A 20,854-nucleotide genomic window follows, 5' to 3' on the forward strand; every position below is an offset into this window, starting at 1 on the left:
CAACACTTTGAATTGTGCTCGGAAACATACTGGGAGCCAATGTAGGTCTTTCAAGACCGGTGTTATATGGTCTCGGCGGCCGCTCCCAGTCACCAGTCTAGCTGCCGCATTCTGGATTAGTTGTAGTTTCCGAGTCACCTTCAAAAGTAGCCCCACGTAGAGTGCATTGCAGTAGTCCAAGCGGGAGAAAACCAGAGCATGCACCACTCTGGCGAGACAGTCCGCAGGCAGATAGGGTCTCAGCCTACGTACCAGATGGAGCTGGTAAACAGCTGCCCTGGACACAGATTTGACCTGTGCTTCCATGGACAGCTGTGAGTCCAAAATGACTCCCAGGAATGATAAGTGAGATTAAAGAAAATATAAATTTTTTTGGAAGAATTGCTAGATTATATTTGAATGACTGGACATGAGATTTGTAAACAAGTTGATAATTTGTTTGGAAAAAACTTTTAACGATGTAAATGGGAGCGGGAGACGTGAGGGAGTCCAAAGAAGTGATGAAACTATGTTTGTGACAGAAGTAAGATTGTTTATTATTTGTGCATTTATATTTAAAAACTTTAATAAATATTTTTTTAAAAAAAATGACTCCCAGGCTGCGCACCTGGTCCTTCAGGGGCACATTTACCCCATTCAGGACCAGGGAATCCTCCACACCTGCCCGCCTCCTGTCCCCCCAAAACAGTACTTTTGTCTTGTCAGGATTCAACCTCAATCTGTTAGCCGCCATCCATCCTCCAACCGCCTCCAGACACTCACACAGGACCTTCACCGCCCCCACTGGTTCTGATTTAAAAGAGAGGTAGAGCTGGGTATCATCCGCATACTGATGAACACCCAGCCCAAACCTCCTGATGATCTCTCCCAGCGGCTGCATGTAAATGTTGAAAAGCATGGGGGAGAGGACAGAACCCTGAGGCACCCCACAAGTGAGAGCCCAGGGGTCTGAACACTCATCCCCCCCACCACTTTCTGAACACGGCCCAGGAGGAAGGAGCGGAACCACTGCATGACAGTGCCCCCAGCTCCCAGCCCCTCAAGACGGTCCAGAAGGATGTTATGGTCGATGGTATCAAACGCCGCTGAGAGATCCAGCAGAACTAGGAAACAGCTCTCACCTTTGTCCCTAGCCCGCCAGAGATCATCAACCAGTGCGACCAAGGCAGTTTCAGTCCCATGATGAGGCCTGAATCCCGACTGGAAGGGATCCAAATGGTCCGCTTCTTCCAGGCGTGCCTGGAGTTGTTCGGCAACCGCTCGCTCAATCACCTTGCCCAAGAATGGAAGATTTGAGACTGGGCGATAGTTGGCCATTGTGGCCGCATCTAAAGATGGTTTTTTAAGAAGCGGTTTTATAACCGCCTCTTTCAGCGGGTCTGGGAAGGCTCCCTCACGGAGGGAAGCCTTCACCACCCCACGAAGCCCATCGCCCAGTCCTTCCCAGCTAGCTTTTATAAACCAGGATGGGCAAGGATCCAGGAGACAGGTGGTTGGTTTCACTCGTCCAAGCAGCCTGTCCACATCCTCGGAGGTAACAGATTGGAATTGATCCCACTCAACTTGACTAGACAGAACTCTAGCACTCTCCCGCCCCGGTCCTGCTCCCACGGTGGAGTCTACTTCTTCCCGAATCTGAGCGATTTTATCTGCAAAAAACTTTGCAAAATCATTGCAGGAGAACATGTGGCCCGTACTGGGCTCCGATATTGCAGGTGGTTCCGCTAAATTGTTTACCACCTGAAAAAGTCTCCTGCTGCTGTTTTCTGCAGATGCAATAGAGGCGGTGAAGAAATTCTTCTTCGACTGTCGCTATCGCCACTTGGTAGGCTCGACGTTGAGCTCTAACCTGTGTCCGGTCAGATTCGGAATGAGTTATCCGCCACCGGCGCTCTAGCCGTCTCAATGATTGTTTCATTGCCCTCAGATCCGTCGAAAACCACGGGGCTGTCCGGGCTCCATGCAAGCGGTACCTATTTATCTACTTGCACTTTTTGGCGTGCTTTCGAACTGCCAGGTTGGCAGGAGCAGGGACCGAGCAATGGGAGCTCACCCCGTCGCAGGGATTCAAACCGCCAACCTTCTGATCGGCAAGTCCTAGGCTTGTGGTTTAACCCACAGCGCCACCTTCTAAATCCAGCCCACGGATGGTCCAGGAATCAGCATGTTTTTACATGAGTAGAATGTGTCCTTTTATTTAAAATGCATCTCTGGGTTATTTGTGGGGCATAGGAATTCGTTCATCCGCCCCCCCAAAAAATATATAGTCCGCCCCCCATAAGGTCTGAGAGACAGTGGACAGGCCCCGTCCTGAAAAAGTTTGCTGACCCCTGAGTTAACTTTACATCAAATCTCTCCCCGCCCCCTTACTTTCAGTCCTTACTATAGTTCTACCACTTTGGGGGGGAGGGGGACTGGGCTATATGCCAAGATCCTTCTAACTCTTGGGTCAGCAAGAGTGAAAATCTAAGGAAGGATCCAAATTCCTGGAATAACCAAGCTAGCTTCCTGGTGTGATAATGGCTATCTAAATGTGGGTTATTAAGGTAAATAAAGGAAGTGGCTTGGTGCCAGAAGGCAGATGAGTGCCCCCCCCACCTCAGTTTGTTGGTCGTTAGAAAGATAAAAGACAGAGTTGAGAGTTGTGTGTCTGTGAGCAAGAAGCTGGAAGCAAAGCTGAAGTCTGGGAAGCCAGATTCAGATAGGTAGCCGTGTTGTTCTGACGCAGTCGAAATAAATTAAAAAACTGTCCAGTAGCACCTTAGGTAGAGGTAAAGGGACCCCTGACCATTAGGTCCAGTTGTGGCCGACACTGGGGTTGCGGCGCTCATCTCGCTTTATTGGCTGAGGGAGCCGGTGTACAGCTTCCGGGTCATGTGGCCAGCATGACTAAGCCGCTTCTGGCGAACCAGAGCAGCGCACGGAAATGCCTTCCCGCCGGAGCGGTACATATTTATCTACTTGCACTTTGACATGCTTTTGAACTGCTAGGTTGGCAGGAGCAGGGACCGAGCATCAGGAGCTCACCCCGTCACGGGGATTCGAACCGCCGACCTTCTGATCGGCAAGTCCTAGGCTCTGTGGTTTAACCCAGAGTGCCACCCTTAGAGACCAACTAAGTTTGTTCTGGGTATAAGCTTTTGTGTGCATGCACACTTCTCCAGAAGCCAGAGAGAGAGCCATGCCCAATTTCTGTTGGAATACAAGGCTGCAGCTAGGGGAGAAGCAAGACCCTTGTGAGGTATTAATGCTGTGAAGCCCTCTATCGTAGGTTCACGTGGTACAGTGGTGCCTCGCAAGACGAAATTAATCCGTTCTGTGCGGCTCTTCGTACAGCGGTTTTATCGTCTTGCGAAGCAAGCCCATTGACAGCTTAGCGCTATTAGCGGTTTAGTGGCTTTTAGCGATTAGCTGTTAAGCGGCTTATCAGCGGATCAGCTGATAAGCGGCTTAGCGGCTTAGGAAAAGGGGTGGGGAACCCGCAGGAACTCGCAAGACATTTTCGTCTTGCGAAGCAAGCCCATAGGGAAATTCGTTTTGCGAAGCGCCTCCAAAACGGAAAACCCTTTCGTCTAGCGGGTTTTCCGTCTTGCGAGGCGTTCGTCTTGCGGGGCACCACTGTATATATAAACCATATAGCATAAAGACACCACAATATCCACTGTGCCTCATTTCCAAAAGGAAACACGAATCCTAGAAAAGTGCCTGTACCCCTGGTATCTTGCACCGCTTGAAGTTAGGGGTGGCTTGCAACAATCTGTATCCCATGCTGGAAATAAAACAAATCCTTGGTTATCCATAGTCCTGAAAACAAAAAGAAGGCTCCTGACAACATGAACACAAAAACCAAAGCATATTGCATGTTCTTTAAATGGATGATGTAATTTGGAACTTTGGACCCACCATGCCAAATACTGGGTGAAGTCACAATAAAGTCACGTTTTCGTCCAACATCTTGTTTCGAAATGGGGTCTGAAGACCAAGCAGTGATTAAGACTGCCGCACCCCCGTCCACCCTCAGGCCACATTTGGTGATATCCAAAGTGTGGGACGGATCTCTCAAAAGATGTCCAACATCACGCCAAAGTGACCTTTTGGTCTGCCGCCTTGATTCAAAACGGCACCCAGCATCCAAACAGGACCACCTCGCATGTTATCGTCACCAGACGTGGCATAAGGATTCCTGAGGCAGGGCAGCAGACTGTCACCATTTGGACACTGTGGCAGCTTCAGGCTAGCATAGCGATTTGCTCCCCCTGCCATGCACAAGAGGGTTGCAGATGCAGGAATTGTCCCACTGCTCTGTTAAGCCTCACCAGACAACAGCAGGGGTTCTGGACTGCAGCCAAGGTCACAAAAACTTACGCCATAATGATTGTTTTTGTCCCGCCCCCCTCCATTTTTTGTTTTGACAAGTAACTATAATAAATAAGAATAAAAATGTGCATCCCACCCGCTGAGACCATTCCATTGTCTTAACAGTACAAATTCTACAAACACCTTCCATATCTCCTCAAAATCACTTCTCCTCGTATTCCCCATCTTACTTTAATGGCACATGTCAATTTATAATAGCTATTATCTCACACCTCTTTATACCATTCTCCCATTTTATATTCATCTTGCCCCTTCCACATCCTAGCTAGAACTCCTGCAGCTGTCAATAAATTTGCAAGCGAGTCCTTCATAATCTTCCACCCCATTGTAAATTGATAATAATGCTACCTCTGGACTTTCGGTCAGGTTCAATCCAGTTATTTCCATTATCTCCTTAAACACCTTTTGCCAGTAAAACTGTACATATTTACAACCCCACCACGTGAACGTAATTCCCGGTTTCCTGGCATCCACTCCAACGTAACACCGAATATTTCCTGTTCATTTGATTTAATCTGACTTAATCTGACTTTAATCTCCAAACTAATTTATAATAATAATTTTCTTTTATTCTTATGATACTCCGTGTATGATACTCCAATTTTCAGTGTATGATACTCCGATCCCCCCCCCAGCTTTGACTATCTGTCTTATTGTCTCCTTTTCCCACACCTCTTTTAAGTGATCTTCTTGATCCTCCATTTCTACTATTTTATAAATTTCACTGGTTTCCACTTTTATAACTATTTTTTTTCTTTATCTCCCCCTATTATAATCAGTTTTTTCAAATTTTGTATATTCTTTGCAGTTCTTGTTTCCCTTTAACCACTTCTTTGTCCATTGCTCCAGTTGTATACAGTGGTACCTCAGGTTAAGTACTTAATTTATTCCGGAGGTCCGTTCTTAACCTGAAACTGTTCTTAACCTGAAGCACCACTCTAGCTAATGGGACCTCCTGCTGCCACCGTGCCGCTGGAGCCCGATTTCTGTTCTTATCCTGAAGCAAAGTTCTTAACCTGAAGCACTATTTCTGGGTTAGCGGAGTGTGTAACCTGAAGTGTATGTAAAAGGAAGCGTATGTAACCCGAGGTACCACTGTACAGTTAAACCAAGTTATTTCACTTCCTGTTAGAGCTTCCCTTATTTGTTCTTGGCTTCTCATTATCTCCACCCAATCCTTTATTTTAAGTATTTTCTTCTTTTTTGCTTCTTTTCCAATTTCCTTTTTTCAATTTACTGGGAAGTCTTTTATCATCACCACGACTGGAGAATTTGCTGGTCCACCTGTTTTCTGGGGTTTATACCATCTTCTTTTATTAATTGTAGGTTTCTTGTTGTTATGGTTTTTCAGGTTGCACAAGAAGACTCTTTTATGTTGAAATAAAGTTACTATTAAATGTTTTATAGGATTATAATTACCCAAGCTTGGTTTCCTTTCACATCTCCCCATTCTATTATAAATAACCCAGTTCTTTTTTTAAAACTAGCTTCAGATTATATCCTTTTATGAACCCTGCAGACCAAAGCTACTACTACTAACCCTTAAGATACCTCCTATCTAGAATTTGTTGCAGACCATGTCATAGCCACCCTTGGCTTCAGTGAACACACAATTCAGCATCTACTGACCTCTGCTGGCACGCAAAGGAAAGCATCAGCCAAGGCCAGTGACCATGAAATCATCTCCATTGCAATTTGGACATTCCCATTCATCTAACGTTTAGGGTCCAGAATCAAATGCCCACCAGCACTCCCAAGGATAAGCTCCGTCACTTCCCCTGGGATCTTCTCCACACTCACTTATAAGCTGAGCCACAAGGCAAACAATAGAGATGCTCCAAAAGGTGGCTTGGCTGGATGACCCAGGAGTATTTGGTGGCTAAGCAGGAAATGCAAATGGTGTTTCACTTCCCACCCCTGTGATAAGCCAATACTAGCCCCTTGACAATAATTAGCTATTTGCTATCCTAGAAGAGCACCCCAAAAATATACTGCCCAATGCAGGCTGTTTCACTACGCAGGCTGGCATGGGACCACATCAACCTCCTGGTATAGACAAGATGTTAATCACTACAATTAAATGGGCGATAACCTGACTGCTAATGTCTCATTTGTACACAAGTCACCCTGCTGTTTGACTTTGATATATTTGTGGCAAATAACATTGCAAGATTTGTGGTGGCTGCCCCAAAACTGAGAAGAATGTTCATTAAAGATAATATGGTGGACTGTAAAGAGATGGTCGGCAATGAAATAAAGTAACTGACGTTTGTATTTTAAGATATACCGTATTTTTCCGTGTATAACAAGACCCCATCTATAAGAAGACCCCTATTTTTGGGAGTCCTCAATAGTTGAGCTTCTTTTGTAAGTTTGCTGAGCTGTTGAGCAGCTTTTGGAGGATCCCCCACTGTGGCTGACGGAACGGGTGCCATAATACACCACATACCGGCACTCACCAAATACTCTTCCTAAGCCGGGAAGAGTAAGCAGCCTCCTCTCTGACATTACCCTGCTTCCACCGCAGCACCGGCACCACTTACTTAGCATATTAACCCGTGTATAAGACGACTCTCAATTTATTACGAAAAGTTCAGGAAAAAAGGTTGTCTTATACATGTAAAATTATGGTATATGTATAAATTGGTTAACACTGTCTTTTAAAGGTGTATCTATGCCCTCTCTGTATAGTATGAATAGTATGTATATTTCTTTTTTAGTTATGGTCGAAATGACCACGATGGTCACAACAACAAAACTGAGTTGAATTAACACAATCATCCAGCTACCTTCAATTTTCACAACAGGGAGACCCGGATTTTGGGGTTGTACAAAAACGTGGAGGAAACAAACGAAGAATGATCAAGCCTCTGACACAATTAAGGCCCCAAAGCACAGCTGATGGCAGAGAATGTCCCCAGGTAAAGCAGTTTTAAATAATAGCATGGCCTAAATCACCTGTGATTAAAATTTGAAAAACTGGGGGCAAGGTATTAATACCACCACACTTGGACTTTCAGAAGTGCCTGCACACAAGCAAGGCTAGCCAACCTTGCCAAGTTCCAGCTCCATCAGTCTAGGAATAGGAGAGAATACCTTAAACTGAGGAACTAATGAGAAATCCCAGCCCTGATGACTTGATTGTGACTGGCCCAAGGCCACCCAGTGATCTTCATGGCTGAGTGAGGATATAAACCCTGGTATCCCAGGCCCAGCCTGACTTTCAAACCACTACACCACACTGAATTATGCTCCTCCCCTTTTGCCCCACATATCCTCTCCCTTGATTTTGTACTGTTCCTTGTCAAACAAACAAACAAGCACCTACAAACAGAGAATAAAAACTTTAAGGATGCACACAGTTTTCAGTTGCAGACTTTTATTTGGGCACAGAACAGGAATTGCTTCTCCAAGAATCTGCATAATGTGGACAGCTCTGCTCAATCTGCCAGCTCCACAAACATATTTTTTTCGGTTCAGAGAAATCATATAAAAATGCAAATAAAAAATAGGATTTTTCACATACTAAAAATACAAAAATAAGGAACTTTCAAGGTAGCTCCAGTTTAACCATGAAGACTCTGCACTGATGAATGACCATTGCAATAAAAACCATCAGCTCCTCCGATTCTTCCCAAGCATTCCTTGAATAGAAAGAGGTATTTAGTGCTGCAAACACCTAGAGAACTGTTCTGGGAAGTAAACTGGCCCAGCTATGCAAGTAAGGCAACCAATCATTGAGAGACCTGGATCCAGGGGACACATGCTGGTTCACAGGTGCTGGGCTCCAAGTTGGATTTTGCTTGACCGGTGACGCTGGCAGAACAATTGTATCCCTCTCACTCCAGGCTAATTCCAACAGAGGCCAGGGCATCTATGGCCCACTGTGGGTAGCTGCTGATGTTGCCATACATGGTCTTCATGAAGTCCTGAACAAACTGTGGGAACCTCTGTTCAATGATACTCTCCCGGATTGAATGCATCAGGTTGAGCTGAAAAGAGGGGGAAAGACAGAGCCGCCATCTCTTTAGCAGATGCGCTTCAAACACCATGCATGTAAATGTGGGCGCAACTAGTCCCATGGAAGGCCCAACCACAATCAACAGGGTAAAACATACAACAAAGATGACATTGTAAACTCGCGAGACTGAAGACTGAAGAGCTACCGAACAGCCTAGTTTTCCCAGCGTCTTAGAGAATCTTTCCCACCACCTACAAATGGTGCCAGGCTTTACTACCTAATAGAAGAAAGCCTTGAGGCTACAAAAGGTGCACAAGATGGACCAACCTGGTATGCAATATTATGCACAGTAACATGGTGCATGGCAGCTGTGTCACTCCGGAAGAGAGCATTCAAGAACGCTCGGCTGTACCTGTCAAGAGACAAAATAAGGAACAAAAGAATGCTCTTGTGAGCCAAGGCCTAAGGAAGGTAATCCACACACCACTGCTAGGAAGAATAAGAGGAAATCACCAAATCTTTCCTACCAAAGTAAAAGCTAACAGCTACCCACTTTGCCACAGGACAACAAAAGCAGCACTGGGAATTTCTCTCTGAACACCAATCTTTTGGAAATAGCTGCCAGCATTGTTGTGCTAGGGAGATAGTTTTCCTAGGTCCCACAATCCCTTGTTCTATAAAAGCCTTGATGTCTACAAAGGAGATTGTTGAGCAGTACTTCTGGATTCAGCAGTTCATCAGAAGTGGGGGCATGTAAATATTGGAGTAGGCCAGGAGAAATCAAAGAAACACTCAAGTAGAGAACAATAAAAGGCCTACGGTACTTTAAAGACAGACAAATATGTGTAGCATGAAGTTCATGGGCAAGGGCCTTGATGTGAGAAACCTCCTGGAGAATGTTAGCTCAGCCTTGTTAAGATCCTTTGAAAGAGGCAAGGGAGCAGTTCACACTTCCCCTGACAACCTTCACCTCCCTGAGAACAATTAGAGCCTCCTTGTCTCATGAAAGTGTATCTAGCTCATCAACTTCATATGAGACTTCTGCAATAATTCTAACATAGCAACTAATAGAAATTAGGCTGCCTCTGCATTCTACGGTACAGACAAATTATGCCCAATTATCTATTCAGTCTCCTTCAGGAATGGTCTACCCAATTTTCTCCAGGCCATTTTATCCTCCCTGTGGGGTGGCCTAAGAAACACAATTAATGTATCCGAGCTGAGTGAGGATCTGAACTTAAGTTGCCCTGGATCTAATCTGATCCCCCGACTACGATACAGGAAGTGTTCAGGAATGAGCATGGAATAAAACTACTGCTTTTCTTTCTTTCCATAGTTAAGTAACACTGAAGTAGACGAAGATACCATACTCAAATATTTTCTTCTTTGAAAGCACTAAAAGGTGGTTAAGGTGTGCCCAGAGGTCATTGGTCCATGCTATTATCTTGGGTATATGCTATGAAAGGGATCTGACACAAACTTCTTAAAATGTATCAGAGGAGGTATCTTCTTATTCTTTGGCGATCACTCGTAGCCGAGCAAGATTGTCTTCCATAAGCAGGGTTTTAACAGTGAGTCCGTGGAGGTCAATTCTAGATCCACACATCCTTCCACAGTGGGGACATAGGTTTCCGGGTGGGAGTTGATCATAGTGAGGGTTTGCCAAGCATGCCTCTTAGCATATTTCTCCCTTTTGTCCTAAGTTCAAACGTCTTCAAAGCCCATGACACCTTTGGTAAAGGCTGTTCTCTAATTGGAGCACTCACAGGCCAGTGTTTCCCAGTTGTCTGTTTTTATACTACATTTTTAAAGATGTGCCTTGATGTGCCTTTAAACCTCTTTTGTTGACCACTAGCATTACGCTTTCCACTGTTAAGTTTGGAATAGAGTAGTTGCTTTGGAAGATGATAATCAGGCATCCACACAACATGATCAGTCCAATGAAGTTCATAGAATCATAGAGTTGGAAGAGACCACAAGGGCCATCGAGTCCAACCCCCTGCCAAGCAGGAAACACCATCAGAGCACTCCTGACATATGGTTGTCAAGCCTCTGCTTAAAGACCTCCAAAGAAGGAGACTCCACCACACTCCTTGGCAGCAAATTCCACTGTCGAACAGCTCTTACTGTCAGGAAGTTCTTCCTAATGTTTAGATGGAATCTTCTTTCTTGTAGTTTAGAACCATTGCTCCGTGTCCGCTTCTCTGGAGCAGCAGAAAACAACCTTTCTCCCTCCTCTATGTAACATCCTTTTATATATTTGAACATGGCTATCATATCACCCCTTAACCTCCTCTTCTCCAGGCTAAACATGCCCAGCTCCCTTACATACTGAGATGTATTTATTTACTGACATCTACAGAATGCCCTTCACCATTACTTTGGGTTCTCAGTACAAGTTAGCCGTGTAATACATAAACATTAATAGAAAAGGCAACACTACAATGGGAAGGGTCTCATTCTCCACCCCTAAATGCTTGTGCAAAAAGCTGCATCTCGACCCAGCATCAAAATGTATATAATGCTGAAGACAGATGCACATCAGACGAGAGGGCATTCTTCACTTCAGGAAACTTCATCATTATCTGCAACTCATAAAACTAATCCACTAAGATTTCTTTAATCAGGTGACAGTCCCAATAAACATACCTTCAAATAAGGAATCACTTATTTGATGTTGAAGAATCATTGTTTTGACGCTGGTGATCTTTGCTTCTTCCAATACACTGGCATTAGTTCGCCTGTCTTCCCAAATGATATAATCTTATATTGGCTGTACTGGTTTACTTACATAACTGGTCATGGGCCAATATATTGTGATTCCCGCACCCATTCCTCCCATCTCTGTCAACCCAATGCCTGAGGATAACTGCTCTGCTCAGAGTTGCACTGACAAAACTCAGCAAGAAAGCTGCAGCACAGATATATTTTCTACGACTCTGCTTCCCTGACTCCACCTTTAAAAGTATACCTCAGGCCCTCAGCAATAGATGAAAAATGGTCTGCCTTCCAACAAAGGAATCTGTCTCTGCAAAGGGCAAATCTGAGTTTTTTAAAAAAACAACCACCATCCCTGAAGCTCACCAACCTCTGGCATGTGGGACAATCACAGTTCTCATCAATGGGCCGAAAATCCTTGGCATATTGCTTGTTCTTCAGCTGCAGGGAGCCCCAGGGGACCAAGGCTGAACCAAAGCGCTGGAAGTTGAAAGTGCAAAGATGTCAGCAGCCAGGAGATTCAGGGGAACACAAACAGCACTCATCAGTCTTTCCAGGTTTAGTGGGGGTTTCAAAACACTTCACTGCTTTGAATAGTGCTCCCATCCCAGGTTATATGTTCTTCCACCTTGTAGTAAAGTGGCCCTCCTCCTCCCCCACCCCCTCGCCAGTGGGCCCACTACCAGTTTCCCCCGCAGCCAACACAGCTACTTACTGCAGTCCTCGTAGGGAAGACACAGTCAAACATATCGCAGCCCAGAGCCACACACACCACCAGGTCAGTAGCATAACTTCATGAGAAATGGAAAGAGACACATCAGGTGATGAAGATGCTGCAAGTGTACCCACCCACTGTCTATGACACAGCCTGGCCCAATCAAGAATGCTCAGCCTTCTAATGGCAGAGATGGGAACATTTTCGTGGTAAGCTTGTGCCCAGAAATTGTCAGGGTGAGCACAACTGCCAAGGGGACTGACTTGAAACGGTCAAGTCATTCTGGTTGAAGGAGGAGAAAGAGGGATGGTTGTAATGGTTTGAGAATATAGTACAGGCAACAACCATTTTGCAAAGGGGATCGGTTCCCAGCGTGTTGGCAGAGCACGTATAAGCGCCCCCACCCCCGTTCCACCCTTTTAGTGACGTGTTTAGTGATGTTTGTGGATCACTTTCCGGTTTGGGGCCATGAATGCAATTGTGCATCATTCAGACGCATGTTAATTGGTCGTTTCTTCTAGCTGGTCACATTACCAGCAGCAATCCATTTTGACATGTTCCTGCTGGAGTCTAAAGGACAATGATGTCCCAGGCACCAATATGCTTTGCCTGCAGTGTGTCATTTGCTCCTACCCCACTCCCATGAGATAGCGAGGTTTGTTCCTGGGGAGATGATTCGTACTGAGATCTACCATCCTCCAGAAGTGATCTTTGGCCTCGCCACCACTCAGGCCCCCAATGGCAAAGCCCGGCACGTCTCGTTTAGTCATTTCTAGCCGATAGGGAGGGGAAGAGAGAAACAGACAGACAGAGGGGGGGGAGGGAGATAGCTGTAAGAACTGTGGACTTCTACCTCTAGGGAAGCATCAAGGAAACTCAAGACAAGAATGCCAACAGACCACCCCCTCCACAGTTGTTGATGTGAATGTTTGAAGTATTATTTATTTACTAGCAATCTCGAACCCAGTGCTGCTCAGGAATTCTGTACCGTTTTAAAAAGTTCAATTCACCATCTTGATTCAAAATGGTCTCCAATTATATCGAAACATAGACAAAAACCTGTTCCTCGGTCTCAAGACCATGATGCAAAATCAAGTTACAATGTCTGAGAAGGTATCCAAATGTACAGTGAACATTTGTAGAAAATTATCCTAGCCTGATAATTTGTAGAAAATTATTTGTAGAAAATTATCCTAGCCTGAGGCTCCTAGAATAACGTAAGTTATAATAGGAATAAGGAATACTACATAAGAACCCTTCTGCAATGCCCCTGGTGTCTTTTTAGGCTTTTAAAAACAAAGCAACTGATCATTCTTAGGAGGAAAGGCCATATTTAATATTTCCTCTTCCATTTCTTATTGTTAACACCACACCAGAACCAAAATAGCCTAAACAAGCATGTGAGCAATTTTGTCATGAATTTACAATCTCTCTGGGTAAAATTTTCACCACTGCAAGTGAAACTTTACCTAATTAGCCAATCAATTAATGTCTGCAACTCTGGTTTGCAACTTTAGCAATCAGCAACTGAAGCTTTGCAAATTGAATTGGTAGACTAGTGGCCAGAAACTGAAAAACTTCAGGGCTGGGAAACTGAGATCAACAGAAGGGGACTGCCCTCATGAGGCTCCCTGCGGATATGAATTTCAGCAAAACTCTCTTTGGTCTTGCCCTCAAATATGAATAGCTTCAAACTGGGACCAGAAGTTGCTTGTGGACAAAGCCCATACAAAAAAAATGAATTTACCTTCCAGACACTTAGATCGAAGAGAAGGATCCAGTCCACCCTGGATAATAGCAAATAAATTCTGCTGGCCAGGCTTGGTATGTGCAGCAATACATCTGTCCAGCCAGCGAATAGACCTGCAACAGACAGATAGAATCATAGAATCATAGAGTTGGAAGAGACCACAAGGGCCATCGAGTCCAACCCCCTGCCAAGCAGGAAACACCATCAGAGCACTCCTGACATATGGTTGTCAAGCCTCTGCTTAAAGACCTCCAAAGAAGGAGACTCCACCACACTCCTTGGCAGCAAATTCCACTGTCGAACAGCTCTTACTGTCAGGAAGTTTCTCCTAATGTTTAGGTGGAATCTTTTTTCTTGTAGTTTGGAACCATTGCTCCGTGTCCGCTTCTCTGGAGCAGCAGAAAACAACCTTTCTCTCTCCTCTATGTGACATCCTTTTATATATTTAAACATGGCTATCATATCACCCCTTAACCTCCTCTTCTCCAGGCTAAACATGCCCAGCTCCCTTAGCCGTTCTTCATAAGGCATCGTTTCCAGGCCTTTGACCATTTTGGTTGCCCTCCTCTGGACACGTTCCAGTTTGTCAGTGTCCTTCTTGAACTGTGGTGCCCAGAACTGGACACAGTATTCTAGGTGAGGTCTGACCAGAGCAGAATACAGTGGCACTATTACTTCCCTTGATCTAGATGCAATACTCCTATTGATGCAGCCCAGAATTGCATTGGCTTCTTTAGCTGCCGCGTCACACTGTTGGTTCATGTCAAGTTTGTGGTCAACCAAGACTCCTAGATCCTTTTCACATGTACTGCTCTCAGATCTCCTGGTCAGTTAAGAAAAGGTAGCATTTGTCATTGACATCTTTCCGCAGGGCCTGCAAGACAGAGCTGTTCCGCCTGGCCTTTGGTTTGGACTCAGTCTGACCCTTATGTTTCCCAACCCTTATGGTTTTGATCTATAGGCTACTATTAAAATGAGGCCGCATTTTAAAATGTATTTTAACCCGTGTTTTAAATTGGTTCCCCCCCCCATTGTGTTTTTATTGTAATTTTACTGGTGTTAGCCGCCCTGAGCCTTGCTCTGGTCGGGGAGGGTGGGGTATAAATAAAAAATTATTATTATTATTATCATCATTCCACAGTCACACATTATGTTACTCAGGGAGTTGCAAATGTAGGTGCATCAAACTTCCAGCATTAGTCATTCCAGAGGAGGCACCACAGCTCAATGTTTCTTACTACCCCTCAAGCATGTACTCCAAGTTGGCAGCTCAGCAGAGAGGCAATGAGCCATGCTGACTTGAAATCCCACAATCCGGACTTGTAGTCTTATCCTTGGATATGTGCAGTAGTTGATTTTTTGGGGTGAGGGAGGGATACAGGGCTTAACCTAGCACAAATCTGGCATTAACTCAGATGACTTCTACCTGCGCAGAATGAAGTTTGTGTTTAACACAAAGCTTTTACAGCCATATGACATTTGTCTAATTTTACCTGCTCATGCTTAACATACAGAATTGAGATGCTTCACTAGTAGTAAACAAAGATTCCATGCCCAGAAAAGCAAGGCAGGGCAAAAGACTGTGTGAGTAAGCACCACAGAAGTGAATGGCGCAGAGAAGCCGAGTTGGGATCAAAAGGCAGATCAACACAACACACAAAGCAAACCTGAGCATGGCTTCTTCTACCCGGGGGCCGCTAACTGTGCTGCTGACCACATCATCTAACTGCATCATGATGTCAGAGCCTATGGAAGAAAAATGCAATGTTTGTCAGCAAAAGCAGATGAGATCAGTCCACACCACAGATTTCAAATTTATTTATTTAAAACAAGACATTCTCTCAATTTTTGTCCTAAAGGCTAATTAAAATATTTAACACAGAAGTAGCATAGAGCCAATTGTCCAGCCGGCTGTCCCACTGTACTTTTACTAAAAATAAGCAAGCTCACCTCAGTTAACACTGGCAGAGGCAGGCATCTCTAAGATATTAGTGAAAATTATGTAATACTGTAAACTCAAACACTTCTTAATACTCAAAGAAACTAAGGTCCTTTTTTAAAGGAAACCCAACTGTATACAAATTGGTTTTTTAATTCAACAAATTTAAAAATAATTCAGGAATTTAGGATCTTTTTTCATCTACTTCTATTTCAGAAAAGTCTTAAGTAGATGTTAAAATTCTGAAAATCAATGCAAGCAGCTCTACATTTTGCTAACTCAAAGGCCTGCCTGCCTCTCTCTCTCCCACCAGGATTAAAAAAAAAACCCTTTATATGATATGGTGCTGTTCTATAGAACTGGGATGAAGTTAACCATAATAGTTTTTTTTTAGATCCCTGCTCCACTTTCTGACCTCCACCCAGTAGTAAATGCCAGGATGGAGCTAAAGAAGGTGCTCAAAATCATCTCATTATTTACAACTTATGGATTTCTGATTTCTGGGCTCTTTAGGTGAATTTTAATAGCCCTTTGTGGATTATTCCCCAAAGTTACTCAGCTCACAAAATGCTTTCATCTCATTGGTGCCTCATTTGAGATCTTCAGTGAAGATTCACCATTAACTCAAATAGAAGGGTCACCACCAGAGTAACTGGTTGCCTCCCTCTGAAGTTCTATGTCTATGTGGAATTTCAAAGCAGGGAAACAGCTGTGGCAGGAGAAGAATGTCCATAGTATGAAGCACCAGTCAATTCAGCAGTTGGCATTATGCAAGACAGAATAGTTACCAAGAGCATTTTGTATTTCAATTGATTTCTCTGGAGTCAGCAGAATCTCCTTGCCATCATAAGGAGAACGGAAGCACACTCCCTCCTCTGTCACCTTAGACAGCTCCACCAGAGAGACCATCTGGAACCCACCGCTGTCCTGCAGGAAAACAGTGACACTATGAACAGACCTGAAATAAGCAAAATTATTCTGTTCTGGTGCTCTGCTCCCATAATTGCCAGAAGAGCGAAGCGTTCATTTGACTACAAAGGCCTGAGAAGAACAGGGATGGATTAAAGAAAAAACCCTTTGTGCTTCAGCTATAGTTATTTAGTGTTCTGAACTTCTGTGTTTGAACACATCCTTTCAACACTCCAGCAGCAACTGGTACACTCACTTCTATTCCTGGTGAGGTGAACAGTTCAAAACAATTTGTGCAAAACCACACAGAGAATCTGTGGCAGAAAAAGAGTCACTGCTTTCTCCCAACAAGAAGCTCAGGCAGCAGCATATATTGCTCACTAGAAGAATGAATAAGTGAAGAACATTCCTTTTCTCTCAATCTCTCCAGCTACGGAAAATATTCAAAATGAAAGTGTATATGCTTTGCGTGTTCTAAACTAACATTCAACTGAGCAGCGAGTCTCCCGAGTGCTTGAAGTGTTTCTGTAAGACAGGTGCCCCAGCTGCCACAATGCCTAGATTCCTGCCATCTCTCATTAGCCATGGCTTCTTATTTTTGCCAACAGCCAATGGTTGGTTTTCCAGTGGCAAGTGCTTTAATTAGTCCCTTCAGTACTCACCGTGAGCAGGTTTCGTGACCAGTTCATAAAGCCATGGAGCCCATTGGCTTTTTGGATAAGCTCTGGTCCCTAGAGAAGGATAAAAGGTTATAATCAGTGCCTAACATAGCTAGTGCCAAAGACCCCCACCACTGATGCCAGGCATCGAAACTTTCCTCTCATAATCTGGCATATGACCAAGCTAAAAACAGCAACAGCACAAGGTCAGACCCTTAACATTCAGACACTGTGCCTGCAGCAATATTCAGAGCAGGATGCTCCCAACAAAAGGGCACATAGGGGAGAACAAACCAAAATACAGGAGAGATGCTGCAATAAATTGGCTATCAAACTACACCATGAATCAGAAAGTGCTTGGTTGGAATCTCACATCTGCTTTTCTTTCTCTCTTTGTAGCTACCCATCTGCAATGTGTAGATATCACCTAACGTGGCTGTCAAAGGAATACAATAAGACAAAGTGTATGAAATATTTTTAAAACCTAAAATACCATGTAAATATTAATTATCTTCCTTCTCATTTGTTCTGCGAGACCTCCTTCTCCGTTTTGCTTTTGGCTGGAGTATGAAAAAGGTGTATCTGAAAAGAGAGCTGAGAAAAGGGTATCCTTTGGATTCTAACCCTGGAATCTCACTTGCCTGGCTTCCAAGGAGAGCAGGAACCACTTCAGCAAACATCCCTCAGTATAGGCCTGTACTCTGTAGTGGATTTCTTAAAAACTGGTACTGTGGACAAGCTTACTCAAAAGGTTTGTCCTTTGGGGCTCTTATTACTTAATACTAAGAGAAAGACATGCTCAGAGTTATTCCTGTATTGAATGAAGCGTTGTGTTCGCTGATTAACAGAAAGAAATAAGAAAAAATGAGAGGGCATCTCACAGTTCTGTTGGATTCTATTGACCAGATTTCTGGGTTCAGATAAAAACCATTTTTGAATTTGGAATAGCTTCCTGGACAGAAATGATAACTACTCATAGAAATAAAAGACTTCAATAAAGCTGTGGCTAGACACCAGCACGTCTGTCCCCATATAAAAGGCAGCAGTAGAGAACAAAATTCATGCTCTTTTTAATTCAAGTATTCTTCTATGTGAAACTTCTTAATTTAAACATCTAAAAAACAACCCTACCTATGCAGATTTCCAATGCCCATGCATTATTGCAAGGCAGTGGGGTAAGAACAACAACCCTGCAATATAGTCCCATGCTTATATCAATATTGCAAATCAAAGTTGGACATGTACAAGGCTGGTTTGGATTTTGAAGCCAAAAAGTTCCCAAACAAAAAACACCTCTCAGGCTTTAGGAACAGCCAACCTACTTAAAACTTCCAGGCTCCTCTGTTCAGTCTGGTGGGAATTTGCAGACTTAAAAACATTTGAACATTTAAAAACATCCACCTTTCCCTCTGGCAGCTGTGAACCTCTGGGACAAGTACCGTAACTTTTTAAATATTCATCTCGGCCCTGAAAGAAACACAACCAAAATCCTCCTCCTCCTCATTTGACCCTCAACTTTTGTTACATATCAACTTAAACCATTCCAATCATTTCTATAACAGAACAGAATAGCTACTAATAAAATGAATTTCAATAGTGACAAATGTAAGGTTCTATACTTAGGCAACAAGAACCAGCTGCTCCACAAATATAAGATGGGGGACACCTGGCTTGCCAGTACTGAAAGGACCTAGGGCTCTTAGTAGAACACAAGCTTAACATGAGTCACCAGTGTGATGCCGCAGAAAAAAACGCTAATGCTATTGTAAGGCTTCATCAACAGAAGTATAGTGTCACGATCAAGGGAAGGAATAGTACCTTTCTATTCTGCCTTTGCCAGACTACATCTGGAGTACTGAGACCAGTTCTGGGTGCCACAGTTTAAGAAGGATATTGACAAGCTGGAATGTATGCAAAGGAGGGCAACCAAGATGATAAATAGGGTGTGGAAACCAAGCCTTATGGGGATCGGTTGAAGGAGCTAGGTATGTTTAGCGGAGACCGAGTGGAGTTATGAAAACCACCTGCAACGGCCTAAAGGGCTGTCCTATGGAAGATAAAGCAAGCTTGTTTTCTTCTGCTCTGGAGGCTAGAACCCGAACCAATGGTTTCAAATTATAAGAAAAGAGATTTGAACTGAACATCAGAAGGAACTTTGTGACAGACGGTGGAACGGACTCCCGCAGGGGGTAGTGGACTCTCATTCTTTGGAGGTTTTTAAGCAGAGACTGGATTGGCACCTGTCTTGTATGATTAAGCTCAGATTCCTGCGTTGCAGGGGGTTGAAATAGAGGACCCTTGGGGTCTCTTCCAACTCTACAATTCCACGATTCTCCGTTATCAGCAACTGTTACGGCCTTGTGTTTGTCTTTCTGTTGATGCACTTACAAAATATTTGTTTTGAAACTCTTAATTCTAATAAACGGCTCAGGACCACAGTATCTGAAGGACCGCCTTTTCCATATGAACCTACCCAGAACCTGAGATCATCTTCTGAGGCCCTCCTTCATATGCCTCCTTCTCAAGAGGTCCAGAGGGTGGCAACACGAAAATGGGCCTTTTCTGCAGTGGCTCCCTGCCTGTGGATGCTCTCCCCAGGGAAGTTCATCTAACGCTTTCATTATACACCTTTAGGTGCCAGGCAAAAACGTTCCTTTTTAACCAGGCCTTTGGTTGATCTGATGGACAACCTATACCCTTTTAAAATGTGGCTCTTTTGGGGGGGGGTGTTATTGGGTTATTGTTTTTATTTTATATAATGTATTGTGATCTTTTCTGTGAGCCACCCTGAGACCTCTGGGTACAGTGGTACTTCGGGTTAAGTACTTAATTCGTTCCGGAGATCCGTTCTTAACCTGAAACTGTTCTTAACCTGAAGCAGCACTTTAGCTAATGGGGCCTCCTGCTGCTGCTGGAGCACGATTTCTGTTCTCATCCTGAAGCAAAGTTCTTAACCCGAGGTACTATTTCTGGGTTAGCGGAGTCTGTAACCTGAAGCGTCTGTAACCCGAGGTACCACTGTATAAGGCGGTATCTAAATTCAATAATTACTTTTTATTAATATTATTATTAATTATTATTATCTTTTTAAAATTAAAAACCCCCCAAATATTGCAATCACTGTAACTGAACTGAATATTGGGTTTCTTCCCCCCTGAAAATAGGATGGGCGGGGGGAGAATTCCACTGAGAGTAGGAAACGTCCTCGCCGTCTCTAGTAGACATAAATGGCAAGTCAAGGTTTGGGGAGGGGGATGTTGGGGGGGTCGCCTTACTCACGGGGCGCATGCCCAGATGGTAGGTGTTGCCCAAGCACAGGCGGCACCCGAGCGCGTCCAGCTGCGTAGCGGTGAGGCCCTTCATGGTTCCCTGAGTACCGACTGGCATGAAGACCGGGCAGTTGACGGAGCCGTGCGGCAAGCGCAGCTCGCAGGCGCGGGCCTTGCTTCGCCCGCATTCCGCCACCACGCGCAGAGACAAGGCCGGCGCCGCAGCCATAGCAACCGAGCCGCCCTCTCCCCGCGCCAACGCGGCCCGTCACGTGACGCGGCGTTCTGAGGGGCGGGGCTAAAGGATGGGTTTTTTTTAAACCCTTCTACGTACCCCGACGTCCACCTATAGAGATACAAAGGTTCTCGGTTTCTGAGAGACCCGACGCTGTTCATTGGACGTGTCGCAGCGCCCACCCCTTGACGCCGGAACGTTATTGGCCGCGCCTGCATCAATGCCCCTAGAGATACGGAAACTCAGAGGGTAGAGGTGGATAACTGCGGAGGCAAGTCTGTAGGAACCTGTGGCAGCAAAAAACAACAACGAACAGGCCCGA

At 44.5% G+C, this 20,854-nt stretch overlaps 1 protein-coding gene across 1 annotated transcript; it reads right to left on the reverse strand.

The window, feature by feature from the left end:
- Window positions 1-7,739: 7,739 nt before the first annotated feature.
- Window positions 7,740-20,577, reverse strand: QTRT1 (queuine tRNA-ribosyltransferase catalytic subunit 1). The gene is made up of 10 exons (XM_081845412.1): window positions 20,308-20,577; window positions 17,032-17,100; window positions 16,249-16,387; window positions 15,189-15,267; window positions 13,519-13,634; window positions 12,405-12,543; window positions 11,772-11,847; window positions 11,427-11,536; window positions 8,666-8,750; window positions 7,740-8,369 (listed from the first exon to the last, which is right to left on the reverse strand). Exons 1-10 carry the CDS (start codon window positions 20,524-20,526, stop codon window positions 8,217-8,219), a joined length of 1,185 nt encoding a protein of 394 aa, XP_081701538.1. The 5' UTR covers window positions 20,527-20,577; the 3' UTR covers window positions 7,740-8,216.
- Window positions 20,578-20,854: the final 277 nt, after the last annotated feature.

The sequence above is a fragment of the Podarcis erhardii genome, assembly GCF_964252035.2.
Source record: "Podarcis erhardii genome assembly, chromosome: 17".
NCBI lineage: Eukaryota > Metazoa > Chordata > Lepidosauria > Squamata > Lacertidae > Podarcis > Podarcis erhardii.